This window comes from Trachymyrmex septentrionalis, unplaced genomic scaffold, assembly GCF_001594115.1.
Source record: "Trachymyrmex septentrionalis isolate Tsep2-gDNA-1 unplaced genomic scaffold, Tsep1.0 scaffold6, whole genome shotgun sequence".
Taxonomy (NCBI): domain Eukaryota; kingdom Metazoa; phylum Arthropoda; class Insecta; order Hymenoptera; family Formicidae; genus Trachymyrmex; species Trachymyrmex septentrionalis.
Window position 1 is genome coordinate 3,869,835 of NW_017305778.1, and position 15,153 is coordinate 3,884,987.

The 15,153-nt window shown below is 37.1% G+C and overlaps 1 protein-coding gene across 3 annotated transcripts in view; it reads right to left on the reverse strand.

Moving 5' to 3' along the window:
* Nucleotides 1–15,153, reverse strand: part of LOC108752287 (probable JmjC domain-containing histone demethylation protein 2C) — a 331,473-nt gene that overhangs the window by 20,550 nt on the left and 295,770 nt on the right. For all 3 annotated transcript variants that reach the window (XM_018493015.1, XM_018493016.1, XM_018493013.1), the window contains exon 9: nucleotides 10,255–10,381. In XM_018493015.1, coding sequence (XP_018348517.1) covers nucleotides 10,255–10,381 — 127 coding nt within the window. The remainder of the gene's footprint in view (nucleotides 1–10,254; nucleotides 10,382–15,153) is intronic.

Below are 15,153 nucleotides of genomic sequence, written 5' to 3' on the forward strand. Positions count from 1 at the left end.
GGGGGATATCTCTACCAGACGTAATTAAAATAAAAAATACAACATACATATTAAAAACTTCATGCATCGATTAGGTGCAGTTTAAACATTGCTGACATATTTAACGCTATCTCGGGAAATTATCGTAAAGACTTTGTGTTAAATGTGTTAAAGTATCTTAATTTTTAACTTTCGCAAAAGTTAAAAGTAATACAATAATCGAATGTTCTTAATGACGTCATACATTTTTGTTCTGTGTATCTTTCATTTACCTTTTTTTTCAATGCTTTCAAATCTACTCTTTTTGCGTTTAACAATTAAAAATAATATTTCAGTAAGTGAATATCGACCGATGCACTAAGAAAAATATCTGGTTGGATTAATTGGAATTCTAAATTGAAAATAAACGGAATCAGAATTTTCTTGTTAAATGTACTAAATTCTAGTTCGAATAACCTAATTGATATAACCAGAATCTTTCTGTGATTCATCCATTTTCAATTAAACATTTTTCTCACCGTACGTATGTACAATACAGAATAAACAAATATTATTTTTAGTCCTCAGGTGAGATTACATACTAATATTGTTCTTTCAATTTTATACATTCTACCTTTACGCTTTTAAACACGTCGATTACTATTCGGTCTTGAAGCACAATTTTATTTCTAAACTGGAAATATAATCATATTGCTACATTAACACATTGTTACGTTGTATCGACATATTAATCGATATTTATTTCTTCCGTATTGAAAACGGCGTGAATTTACCAATCGCTCTCCGACGATTGCTCTGCGACTACGACGAATTCAAAAGGATCAAGCTGCACTAAGCACTTCGTAAGAAGCTAAATTCGCTGACGACACTGTCGAGGAAGCCTGACGGCTTTTTATGCGATTGGATACGCAACACGAGGAACGTCGACTACATACACGTAGATTGTGTCGTCGTTTCGAGTTCGTACTATATATCGTCTCTACTAGCACACGCAGACGGTGCTTCGTAAGCTTTCCGTCGAAGTTTCAAGCATATCCCGCGATAAATCTGAAAGCTACCTCGTTCAGCAAAAACTCGATATTATCATCTTTCCTAAAGCAAATATTTAATTTCTTCGTCGGGAAGACGACGGAAATTAAATATTTAGCCGTCCAGCTTCGATATAAAAAGGGAAAAAAAAACAGAAGCTCAAGTTCAATGTTTGTCACGCGAAATATGATATAGTCATACTAAAAACAATTTTTTAATAAATTTTTCTTATTAAAAAGCTAAGAATATTAATCGATAGATTTTTGTTTACTCTTTTATATATAGAAACTACATATATCAAAATATTTAGATTATAGATACATTTAGGTTTTTAACAATAAAAATTATATAATTCCTAATCTTGATTTTTTTTTTTACACATTTTTCCTATTATTTTGAAAGTTTGAATAATTCTCTCGCGCACCTCCATTATTTCCTTCTCTTTCCATGTCGCATTCAATTAAAGCTTGCGTGTTACCATAAGTATTCAAGATCAGATCATAGTGGTTGCCCTCGAACAGTCTCAACTGATCGCAGCAAAAAAAAAAAAGAGTTGATGAAATCATTAAGGTAAACATACATAACCGCAACAATACGGAAGCTATGCGTCACTGTACCTTTTCAGGTAGCTGGGACGAAATTTCCACAGGAAATTTTCAAGGAAATATTTAAACTTCCAGAATAATGGGGGAGATGAATACAGAGAAGTCGGCATTATGTAGAAAAGTAAACAGAAGTCTGTAAATCAAGATAATATGTACATTCGTGCCTCCCCATTTGGTTTCCTTTAACTTGATTTGTCAACAAGAGAAATTCCAATTTATAACAAAAAATTCTTGCTCATTACTTTCACGATTCTCGTATTTTTCTAAACTCATGGATAGTTGGAAATTTCACACGTTACTGATGCCCATGCCTTTATCCGAAAGTGCTGCAAAAGTACGGGATACCAGATGACCAATAAATAAACGATGAACCAGTATACGATATAACCGACCGATGCATCGTGTACACATCAAGCACACACGGTGCTACCTATTCAATGCCGGATGCCTAACGGGATCTTTGAATTTCTATTGTGCGTCGCTATTCAGCCCCGGCACAATGGCACACAGAGCGATTATTGTATGAGCCTTTGCACACAATTACGAGTACGGCGGCGTCAAAGAAAATGCATCTTGCGTACCTGACCTCGCGGTCTCGAGACCGCGTATATCGCGCAATTACGGCGACGTTAACTGCTACAGCTCTCGGCTAACTGTCGTATATCGCGAGAAATTAGCGAAAGATGGCAACTTTGCAACGTTAATGAATACGTCCGTAAATTTCCCACTGTGGCATATATATGTATATATATGTTTCATCATTCACAAGACATAAGAGCGCTTGTACCCTTTATACACTAGTGCGACGACAAAGCATCGCGTTGTAATTCTAGCCAAGCGTTTGCAATTGCATATTACGTAAAAGAGATTTATATACTTCCTTGAAGGATTTATTAAATTACTGACTGAAATTGCCGAATGTACAGGTTTATGGCACGTGAGGAACGACTGCGCGGATCTTGGGGAGAATACACGAGAGAGATCGCGAGATGCCGGACATTAATCGAGCATGATTAAATTATTGATCTACCGAATGACTGCCTTGTTCTTTTCTTCAACAAGGAATCCGTTCTCCAAGGTCCAACGATGTAATTATAAGGCGTCGGACTCGGCCGAAACTGAGCATGTCATTAATTTCCAGCCGGCAATGGCATTCCGCGAGCCGGCCCGAAAACCTTGGCTCGTCCGCTGGAAGCGAGAAGAAAAAAAGATCCGGAGAGAGTCAGAGATCGTTGCACAACACCCGTCGAAACGTGCGAGAGCAGCGGTGTAATCAAGGTTTTTAATACGGCCTGCTTTCATGCTCGAGGGGCCCTTCACTCCTCAATCTAGACAAGTCGATTTCGATTTATTACGCCTTTCATCTCCTCCGAGATCTCCGAGAAGATAATCAGGATCAGTAATAATACAAGTTATTACGGCAACTCAAAGAAAATACAAACGTTATCGACGTGCAAGGACGACGAGCACATCTTTCTTTGACTTGTTTTTTTTTTTTTTTTGCTTTATTTCCTGCATTTTCATCTTCTCTTTACCGGAAAAATCCAAGAAAAATAAAAAAATATACAGCTGCGTTCATTGCATTCTCCCATGAATTTTACGCGTTTCCAAGAACTGTACCTTCGCAGCCTTTATAAATATGTTATTATATTAAATCAGCTAGGCAATTATTATTATAACATCGTACATTTCATTTCAAAAGAATTTGCCGTGCAGGTACAAGATTTAATTAGATCTCTCCTTTACATGCAACATTTTCTTCCAAGCGTTTCTGCGCTACTTGCCTGTTAATTTTCTTTCATTTTACATTTTTCACTCTTTACCGGAAGAAAAACAATTAATCGATATGAATAACCATTATTTTGTTGATATGCGATTTACAAAAAGACTTTCTTACTTTCTAATTTAAAAGTACGAAAGTTCTCCAAGTTACATATCAACAAGGCCACATCAACCATTTCTTTCGGTGTAGACTATTGTTCATTCCTTTTGTTCGTTCTTAGAAAGCTTATCTTAGAACCATGGAAGGTCTCGGAGTAACGATAAAAGCTTTATCTATCCCTATCCGTCCTCTGCTACGTCGCGTATTTTACGGAAAAACGCTAATGAGATGAATTTTAATGCGATCGAGCGCGTGCATCGCGACGGTCAAAGATACATCATCGACCTCGACGACCTCCACGTACAACGGCGACCTTCGCCGCGCGATCAACGCGCGATTGGATCGCGTCGGATCGCGTTGCCGCGCGGATGGTGTCGGAGGGCGCGAAGGAAACACGCCGGCGCGCGGCGAACGGATATATCTAACGGGTCGCCCAATTTACGCCTGACCCCCGCTGAGCCGCGCGGGAGAGAAGAGGACCGCCTTCCCTTCCACCGGTACAACACGCGATCAAACGAGATTAGAGCCCACACATCGCGTGCGCGCGTGTGCATCCGTGCGTGAGCTCGTATGCGGTCGTAACTCGGGCTAATCCGCCTAACGCCGTCCGTTACGGACTCTCGGGCTCCATACGTGGTATGTGTGTTCGCCGCGTATTACGCCATCGTGTGCATGTTATCTTCCCTCCCACCCCCCTCTCTCTTTCTCTCGCGAGCGCATACATATGTGTATTAAGCTGCGGCGCATATGGTACATGCCACTATACGTACCGTGTATATGTGTACGGATGTGGCGTGTGTGACCCGCTTACGCGAGAGAACGGCGCGACTTGCTTTCGCGTATATTACGGATAACTGTACTGCCGGGGAGGGAGGGAGGGAGGGAGGGAGGGAGAGAGAGAGAGAGAGAGAGAGAGGGGGGGGGAAGGACCGGTCGGTCGCGTGCACGTGTGCGTGACACACGTGAACGGGCGAATGCACATACGTGTATGCGTGTGTAAGAAAGAGACAAGCGTGATATTTATGCGCGCATCGGGGAAAAAGGAAGGAGCCGAGTTCTAACTTCTTAGGCATGTATGTATGTATGTATGTATGTATGTATGTATGTTGTACACGCGGATACGGTACGTGGACGACGCGGCAATTAACTCCGCGCGCCGTGGAATTAGAAGGCGTGGGTACGCCGACGAGCGAATTCACGGCGAGCGAACGCTAACGGCAGGGCGAGGAAACGTGACGAAATTCCGAGTGCGATCCGCGGAATGCCAGCCGTCGTTCGTACAGAGGAAGAGACGATCGCGGATGCGTTGCGATGGCATTGCGTTACCTTGTGTTGCGCGCCTGCATCGCTTACAGCTCATGGCTTACATGCAGCGGGCTCGCGATGCCACTCATTTCTTTCTCGTTGAGAACGCGTCGATTTCGTTGCGTGGATGACGAATTCTCGGAAGGCGGAGGAGGATTTAGAGGGAAGATGAAAATTTGGCTGAAGTGAAAATTTGAGTAAATACAGACCCGATGACAATTTTGTTGACAATCAAAATAAATATGTAAGGAAAGCCAAGCGCGATGAAATAATACTGCAAAAAGTTTTGACATCCTACCTTATATTCTATCAATCAGTTGAATGTCCTATATATTTTGGATAGGCCGACGTAATTATTTTCAGATCTGTATTTACATTGAATAAAGTCTGCATTGAACTTACGGTAAAAAAAAAAATGGATAAATCAAAATTTTCTGGCTGAGTCTACTATAATTCTTTGTTGATAATAATCAGAATTTTCTGAATTGTCCATTTTCACATGGAACAAACAATTTTTCTAAAGTTATCTAAAAGTTTAACTACATATAGATGTGAAAGTAATTTTGTTGGATTATCAAAATAATGACTTAGAAATATGAAGCATGATGAGGAATATATTACAAAATGTATTGACATTTTAATAATTATTTTGAGTCTAATAAAATTATTCTCAAATCTGTATGTATGTAGCTACAATTTTAAACATACTTCAGCAAAATTATCTTTCCCGTGCAACCAGAAATTTTTCTCAATGTGGCTAAATTTTTTACTTTAATAAAAAGTTCTTTCCGTGTCTGCATCAAAATCTTGACTAAAAATAATAAAGAAAATATATATATATATATATATAATACGAGAAAGCTTATATGCAGAGATCTATAATAAAATCGTAATTACATTACCCAAATGTACGTAAAATTCTCTATTCCCAGGCGTTTTTAACTTCACGCGAGAATTTATATAAAATACGAATTTATTTTGAGGCCCGTCGAGGTAAACTAAAAATATCATGGCTATTTCATATTTCCCTGGTAACATAAAATTACCCTATAATTAAGAAATTACATATGAATATGTACGCCCGCAAATTAATTAATATATTACAATATTTACGTGGGTGAAATAGCCTTACAATCTCAATTACTGTAAAATATCCGCCACGGTGTATTTGCATCTGATAAATTCTGTGGGAATGCCCGCATCGAATTCTTTGTACCTAGGGCAAGGTTTATTCGGCATTCTTGGGATTAAAGGAAAAGAAAGAGATGCATTTAAAAAATCGCGAGAGAAGTAACGAAACGACAATCCTACAATTCAGCATTTCCTTTAATCCGTCTCTGAGAAAGAGACCCGGTGAAGAGCCATTGTTCAAATTCCTCGGTACAAAAGAGAGTCCTCGAGCGACTCGACGCAAAGAGGATCATCCGTTGCGAAAACATATATAGCGAGGAAAATCTACTCGGGCCGATGATCGTGCACGCTGGAGTGTGCGCGCCTCGGCGACTCTATTGTTGCGCACCGCTGTCGCGCGGAGTGCATAATTAATGACCTTCGTGCCGGCGAGTTTTGCATTGCAAATGCCACTCGCGGAACGTTCGCACGCACGCACGTACGTATGTATGTATGTATGTATGTATGTATGTATGTATGTATGTATGTATGAGCGTGTATCCGTGCCAGGAATAGAAAAAAAAAAAGATGATGAAGAAGGAGAGGGAAGAGACGGGAACGAACCATTTTTGCCCACGGACAAGCGGCGTGAAAGTTTCGGGTTCGCCGATGTGATGATGACAATCGGCACGTAACTTTACGCGTAGCCTCTGTGCGTATCACTATCGACGGTGACCTCCTTTCCTCACGAGATCCAATAACGTTAGTTTATCATTCGCCGATGAAAGCGTATTTCCGTTCTGCATAATCAATTGCTACGCTGTTAACAATAATCGCGGAATTTACCGTGAAGCTTACCCACTGACCTCGAAGTTATTTCAAAAGAATATGGATGATTTTGTTTCTTGCAAAATGATTCTTCAGCAAAATTAAGAGGAAGATAAAAATTCGAAAATAGAACTATCTAATTGGGTCGCATTGCCCGGAGCGTATAATTACGCCATTTTAATTGCACAGTGAACCGTATGATTAATATCAGTCGGTCACGTTAATAGCATCGGCCTTTCTCAAGTTATTTGCAAAATGGAAAACCATTCAAGTGGTATAGTATGTACAATATATGCGCTGTATGTGAGCAATTAATAAGCTTAAACGTCACATTTCCCAAGTGTAAACAATTTTCCATACTATCGCCTGATGCAGAAACTAACGATAAATTGTTTATCTTGATGAAGAGACAGCAGTTGACGGTACGTAATTAATTCCATATTTCAGATACCACATTTCGATGTTATAGATTGATATTTGTGGACATCTATGAAAAAATACAAATATTTATGAATATATAAGTTTCCAATTAACATGAGTTTCTGATTATCTTTAAAATAATCTTATTGTCCTAGCCTTCTATCGTCTTGTCCATTCATCTTTCACAATAAAAAAACCAATCGTTTCCAACAGCGTAAAGATATCCTATTGTTATGAGTAGTTTTCAATGTTAATAAAAGTTGAATAGAATCATTTCTTATCTTCAGATCTTTCCGACTGAAAGAAGACAACTATTTGTCATGCGATGTAACGGTAAATCGATTCCGAAGAAATTTACAATTTGTTAAATTTAATACAAATGCATAAATAAAAGTATCTAATTTATGATTCTATTTGTGATACTTCTACCTTTCTTTTTGTGTCCAAGAAAAAATTCTTATGAAGAACTGAAAACGTGTAATAATTGAGCCGTGTCCTTTCGTTTTCCAGGCAACTGCTCTTACCGTTAATTACTCACGTATATATTCAGCGTATCACTCCAACTTAAAATTGCCGATACACTGCATTTACAAGATCGTTTGTACTACCATTTATTATCCTGCTTTTATTATCCTGCTCTTCTTTTTTACTACGTGCCTACACAAAGTTCATTTCAATCTATTTCGATTTTATATATATATATATATATATATATATATAATGTAGTCTCAGTCACGTTGCACATTTTTCTTTAGAAATAAACGTAGGTGTATTCGCGTTAAAGCAAAAGTTTATTTAGGACCTTCTGTGTTGAATATCGCCACGTGAGTGAAACAAGGGAAAGAAAAATTTTGGAATCTATCTATACCGAGTTCATCGTACACACATAATTCACCTCAATGGTGAGAAACAATTGCGGCAACGAGCAACAGCTAACGAGAGGCTGTAACAAAGCGCGAGTACCTCGTCGAAATTTCACGCTCGCGTTCGCGCCACGCGGTTTTCACAGTGAAATCGTTAGCCAATCTCGGATGTGCTAAACGCGTGTCACGGTTCGCCGACGGTGGCTTGGCGAGATGCCAAGGTCGATGATGGAGCCGCGCGCGAAATCAATCCGCGCTATTGTGCTCGGAAACGCGTTAATCGCGCTTATCGGACAATGCACCGATGCGCCGAAGCATTGCAAACCTGTCCGTTGACCCTGATGCAAATATTCTGATATCGCGGATATACGTCGGCTGCATTCGAGAAAGCTATACTCTCGAAGCGTCTCGCTGGCTTCGTTTAAGTTAAATAAAATTCAACCTTTTAATTTGCTAATTTTCTACGACACGTATAACAGGTAGATACAAATCGGCGAATGTAAAAATAAATTTGCCGCACAACCGAATTATATTAAGAATAATTACTTTACCTCGTGCGGAAGATATTTCGGCATTACTGAATTTAATAATCGTGAGCGCGATTCCCTTTTGTGTATCGTGAAAAGACTGCTCCGGTCCCAAATATCCGAATGATGCGTTTATTTTGTATTCATCACGATTATTAGTCCACAAAACTCATTTTCATCAAATTTGTTTTAATATCGTTTGTACAATTAGTTCACAATTCCGCGCATCACCAATTAAACATACTAATTAAACTTTTGAGTTTATAAACGGTAGTTATGGTAAAAGTTTTATAATTTTTTTACGAATGAAATTATCACAAAACTGACTGTACTACGAAATTGGACTACAAGATTGTACTTTCTTCACAGGACTGTACAAGAATGAACGTTTAGGTCTAAAACTCAGCATCCTAAAAGATGGCCCTCTATTTGACAAAAAGCGAAAAGTATTTTCTCTGTCTCTCTTGCTAGTCGGCCATTTATCAGTCACACAATCAGTTATTACACTCAGTGATGTATGAATTATGACGCATCAAAGCATCTCGAAAATTATAATGTAAAGTTAGTCGCGTAAAGTCGCGAAAAAAATTGCATTGTAAAGTGAAATAGAGATTTTTTTTCCAAAATCCATAACGTACGTGCTTATTACACTCACAGAAGTTACTTTAAAAATTAGAAAAATTGCATATATATTCTTTCGCACGAAAATAATCTAACAATTTCGTAGTTAAGTATCCATTGTTAAGTCTCCATTGTTTTTTATAATACAAAACAAGAACAAACTTATTTTTAAACGGATTAATTTTACCAAAAAAGGAGCTGTCAGTATTAATTATTATAGATTGATATATCGAATGATTTTATGAGAAAACAACAGATACTTTTGTGGACTATTTTCTTCTTTTGAAAATTGTTGTTCTATCTTTCTCTTTCAAGGAATTCCTCTTTCAAAAGAAGAAAAAAAAAAAACAAAGAGAAAGCAGAGCTAAATGTGTTTTTAATTTTCTTACGATTTTTTTACTCATTAACAGTATGATTAATGAATAACATTCCTTGTTGAATTTTCGCAACTTCTTTGAAAATTTTTGTTCAAATCAAATTTCTTCGTAACGATCCCCATTTTTCCATTTTTATAGATATAAGACTGCGAAATAACGATTTTATCGCAAAGTACACCTTCCTCGAAGAAAACTAAAACTTCCTCGTTATCAACTTCTTAGATGTTATTAGAACGAGGGATGCTGCCTTTAGTCTCGAAAATAAGAGGAAATAATAAGATATCGATAATTAACTAGATAATTAGCTGTCGAAAATTGTAGAATCCGGTTATTTCCGGATATTATAGACAAAAGTCTTTCTGTGCACGATGCAAATATTTATACTATCAAAAGTATTACTATCGAAAGTTGCTTTTATCTCTAATAAAATGACAACTTTTGATTTAGTAAAAGTTTAGTGAGTATTGTATCTGTGCCTTATGACTTAAACTATTTTTTCTTTTTATCAACTGATACAGTTGGCGTCTTATTTGTTCCGAATCCAAATTGTTCAAATTCTTCAACTTCTAAATCAATCGGAAAGAGGAGCCATTAAAATAAGAGATCGTAAACAGAAATACGTTGAAAACAAAACCTAATGCATCTCAGGGATAAGATACGAAGGAATGTGTCAGGTCAAAATGAAACGGGTAGTAAAGAATAACATACCTTTTGTGCTAGCCTAAATGATTCCTCAAAGTGCTTATGAACCGCCTGTTCGGCTCTTTGTTTTTCAAGCCTTTCTCGTTCCATTTTCACCTTCTCCATCTCGCGTGCTTCCACTTCACGACGTTCCCTGTAACAAACAAGCAAACGAAAATTCAGTCTATATGCGCAATCATTATGCGAATCGGTGCGCACAAATTGGCCCGCGGCTTACAAAGTCATTGACGATTAAGAGAACGGATTTAACAATTAAAAGACGAATGCATTACAAATGCAACTTCATCTAATATATACTACAAAAAAATTTACTAAATATACATCTTAATATATATTTCTTTGAATAGTACCAAGTAAACATCTACTTACAATAAATAAATATTTACTCAATAAAAAAATGATAGCTTAAATCAAATTAATGATTTCGTATGAAATAAATATATATTTACAACTAGTAAATATTTACTTAGAATTATTCAGATGTTTATTAAAGTTTAATTCTTTTTTTATCAGTATAAACTTCTAATGGTCTTAAGTTAGATAGCTTTAACGGCACGTAATCTCAGCTATGACGTGTATATAATAATTAATTCTTAATTACAAGCCAATGGAAACATCCAGCTACTTGTAATTTTTACTGTAATAAGTTTTTACAAACGGACGTTTACGTCTTGATTAATTAAATGTTCTCCATCCCTTCTTAGTCTAGTCAGATAGAAATTACGTCACTTCGATTAATTAATCGTTCCACCGGATGTATTTTTACTTTAAGATGTTCAAAAGAGAAGACTCGGAACGTCAGAAGCGCGAATGTCTTTATACAATGTGCTCTGTAACGATGCTTTGAACGATAGATGTAATTTATACGCGCGTAATTTATATGGCTATAAAGGAACTCCTCGACGGCCGCTCTCATGCTCCCCCGCATTCGCGTTCTTTATCGATTTATCTCTACCCTACGGCCTCCGTTCGCAAAGCTCGGCGGAAATCGCAAATGGCGTAACGCGAGGGGAAAAGAGAAATACGGGGGCTGCGATTCCCCGTCTCCCCAAGGGCAACGAGCCTCTGTCAGCTGTTACCGTTACTCGAGGCGAAATCAATTGTCGGATCTCTGCGTTCTCCAGTTACAATCCTGTTTTCTTTTTACACTTTGCGAGACACATAGATTTTCACAGCCCTCTACCATATATCGTTTCTCGAACTTTCACATAGGTACACACTGAAGACAATTTTATAAGAGTAATTTACACAAAATTCAATCAATTTACGCACAATTTATGCAGACTTTATAAGTTCATGTTACACCTGGAGAAAAACATTGTGGTAGTAATTATACAAGTTTTATATGTGAGAATTGATGTACAGTTGAACAAATAATTTTATACTGGCAACTACAAAATAAACTATTTTATATTTTAACTATATAAAATCGTACCAATTATGTGTGTGTGTATTAATTTTACATGTAAAACTTGTCTAGTTATGTATCCATTTTTTTATACGTATGTATGTGCGTGGATATGCTGATTCTAACATATAAAAACTGACATAGCCTTTTGTAATTGCCATCATCATTATGTCTTTTTGTCTAAATGTAGAAATAAGAGACACGGTACTATGCCACTAATAATTATGTGCAAAAACTGACATTATGCACTTATTGTTATCATATCATCCTAGCGCGTTTATCTGCAGCGTTTTATTTATGTTATTCACGCGCCGTCTTCCGCAGTACTCGCTCTAGGATATGCGTAACTTTTATCTCTTTGCCTTCTCGCGCAAGCAAGAAATTCGCTCATCCCGCATAAACGCAACGCGCATCGACGGAGATAATAAAACGCAGCGTCTGGCCTGGTATATCTATTTCGCGACTCTTCAAGGGGCAGAGAAGAGCGGGGTAAGATAAGAGCATTCATTAACGCTTGCGCAAGTTATTTATACTGTTACGTGCGCAACGCGCGTGTTTATCTGCACGCTCGGTCGGCGGACCTTACAATGCACGCGCGCGATAAATACGTCCGCGCGTATCTTCACTTCTCTCTCTTTCTCTCTCTCTCTCTCTCCCTCTCTATCCTTCTCCCTTACCTCTGTTCTCGCGCCGCCTCTTTCTCTCCTCCCTTTTATCTTCGTGCGCGCGAGTGCGGTGCACTCTGGCACACCGTTCTGAAAAAAAACCGCTATTGACGCTACACACAGGTATATGTGATATCTCCAGACGAGAAATGGAAAACGATAACATCTGACTGATGACGGTAACTGTTTGGATGCGTAACCGATACTATTAGCCGATTAAAATACCGGGCAGATAAAAAGCTAATTGGTGTGTTACTTATTAAGTGTGTAATAAAAATATGAGAGCGACGCCTAAAGTGTTAACACTGTGATCCGTCGGCTCATCGCGTTGAAGATATAAAAATCATGTTTTGTACTTTATGTACAAACAAAAACATTATTGCGGCCGGCAAGACTACGTGTCTCTGAAAATAACTTTCTAAACGACTTTTAAAGAAAGGTTGCGCATTATTGCTTTACAAAAAGTCAGACCTGAAAATACCAAACAGGTATTTTCTAATGTATATCCTCCAGCTGTGTTGACCTTGACATAAAGATAGCTCATCTCGATCATTACTGGTTCCTTTTAAAAGTGCGTATAGTAATAATAATGTAACGCTACAATATAGCTTTCTTGCACAGTATCAAGATGTAATAAAATATTTATAATAAAGCAAATAATACTATAAATTTCGAAGTCGATATTTTTCCTCTAGTCATTCATCTTCACAAAGAACGCGTCATGGACGTAACACGTGCAATTCGTTCCACGTTTGCACTTCGACATTTGTGACATCGCTTGTTATTAAAATGCGTTTAAGAGCGCATGTTATCGCAGTTGTGTAAACGTAGAGACTTATCTATACCCGCCTTTTGCTGACTGCATCATATTTAATATCGCGACGCCGATTAATAACGCAATTACGCGCAATCGCGTTATTCCAAATCCTTGCTCGCTCGTACAATTTAAACTTCATTATCGAGTGTCGTGAAATTTTTTTTCGAGGTCACGGATATCTACAAATAGGATAGATCGTCGGTTTTAAAGTGACTTTATTTGATTGACTTAATTGAGCCAGACTACCTTGAAGTCTAGCGGATCGCAAGACTGTGATTCAATTTTGTCAGAAAAATAGAATGCTTTTGACAAATTCTTCTGATAACTAACTTTTAAACTAATAATTCTCTCTTTCTAGCCAAAACTAGTCTCATAAACAAAATTGTTTTTTATCATCAACCTAGATATATTATAACAATACATTAATCGAATAAATACGTGGCATATTTAAACTATGAATCAAGAATGTATTCTTAACTATTTCTCTCTCTCTCTCTCTCTCTCTCTCTCTCTCTCTCTCTCTTTCTCTCTACAAATTTAAACTTTATTCTTATTTTACAAACCTTTCAACCAGCGTCCATTTACATGTTATTTCATATTAAAGACGGAACACTTCTGAACAATGAAAACGATAATTACAAATTAAAATGTTATCATTCATCGTCAGATAATTTCAATTGCAAAAAGTCGACTTCGTTGAGGCAATTAGCATAAAATTAATATTAAAGTTCGATATTAATATCGAAAAGATGGTTCACAAAGCCAAGCACATTTTTGAAATTCAATATAAGCGTTATAAGACTTCCTGTATAAGAACATCATTGAAAAGCAAGATTCCGTTAGTATTCGTATTCGAGTGTGTATGCATCCGACCTCTTCGAAATTGCACGACGAGAATAAACGATGTGCATAATGCGCGCAACATAATGCAACTTCAGCAACGAGAGTGGCTGTCGAAGCAGGAAGAAATGAAGGCGAGGCACTTCCAGGAGATCCGCACTTGAAGAAGTGCATGCATGCATTCTTAGAAGGTAAAATGTGTCATTATCGATACCACGGTACACCAAAGCCATATCGTAGTATACAGGATATATCACAAAAGTATCATTACAAGGCTACAAACTCTTCGAGTCTTAAAATATCTAATAAAAATTTCAGATTAGAGAAGCTATAATTTGTCATTAATCAATAAGAAATATATTAATCACATTTTTACGTATAAAGATCAGTTAACAATGCTTAGCTTTCGGCAGAAAATAAATCCAGATTCCAGGCGTCGTATAATAAATTTGCTTCTACCTTCTGTCAGAATAAAAGCAGAACAAATTTTGGATCGAAGAAAGAAATTTTCCCAAAATAGTCTAAAGGCGTCTCCGTCGTAAAATCGACGAAAGAAGATATCGACGTGTTTAGTTACTTCTTCGTAAAGAAAATCGGTAAAACCATCTGGGATACTAGTTTGTTATTCTTCATTGAAAAGATACCTTAAGTAAAAATGACCCAGTATGACAATTAGTTTATCGATCATCATTCAAAGACAAGCTTTAAAAAGAGAAAATAATTATTTATATTATAATTTTTGAAATTGTTTGTTTTCTTAATTCGAAAAAGGCAATGTTTGGACATCGTAGAATAAAAAACATTTGGAATAAAAGACATTTTGTAACAGAAAGGAAATACTATACAATAGAAACAGAGTATACTACAATACGCTAAAACATATATATGCATCGAGAAAAGAATTTCTGCTTTTTTTCCTACTTCCACATTGTATTTTTGCGTACATTTCTACATTCTCTTCTCAGTATCCTGTTCAGTAACGAACGGACCGTACGAACGAACGGAGCGTGGAACAGAGGTATATATTGATCTTCTAAAAAAAATTGACGTTAAATTTTCAACGGTGATATCAGTTGAAGAAACAAATAAATGCTCGTGTTTAGAAGTAACAATAAATAAAAAAACGATATATATCCCCAATAATTAATCTTTTTTTTTTTTTTTTTTTTTTTCAT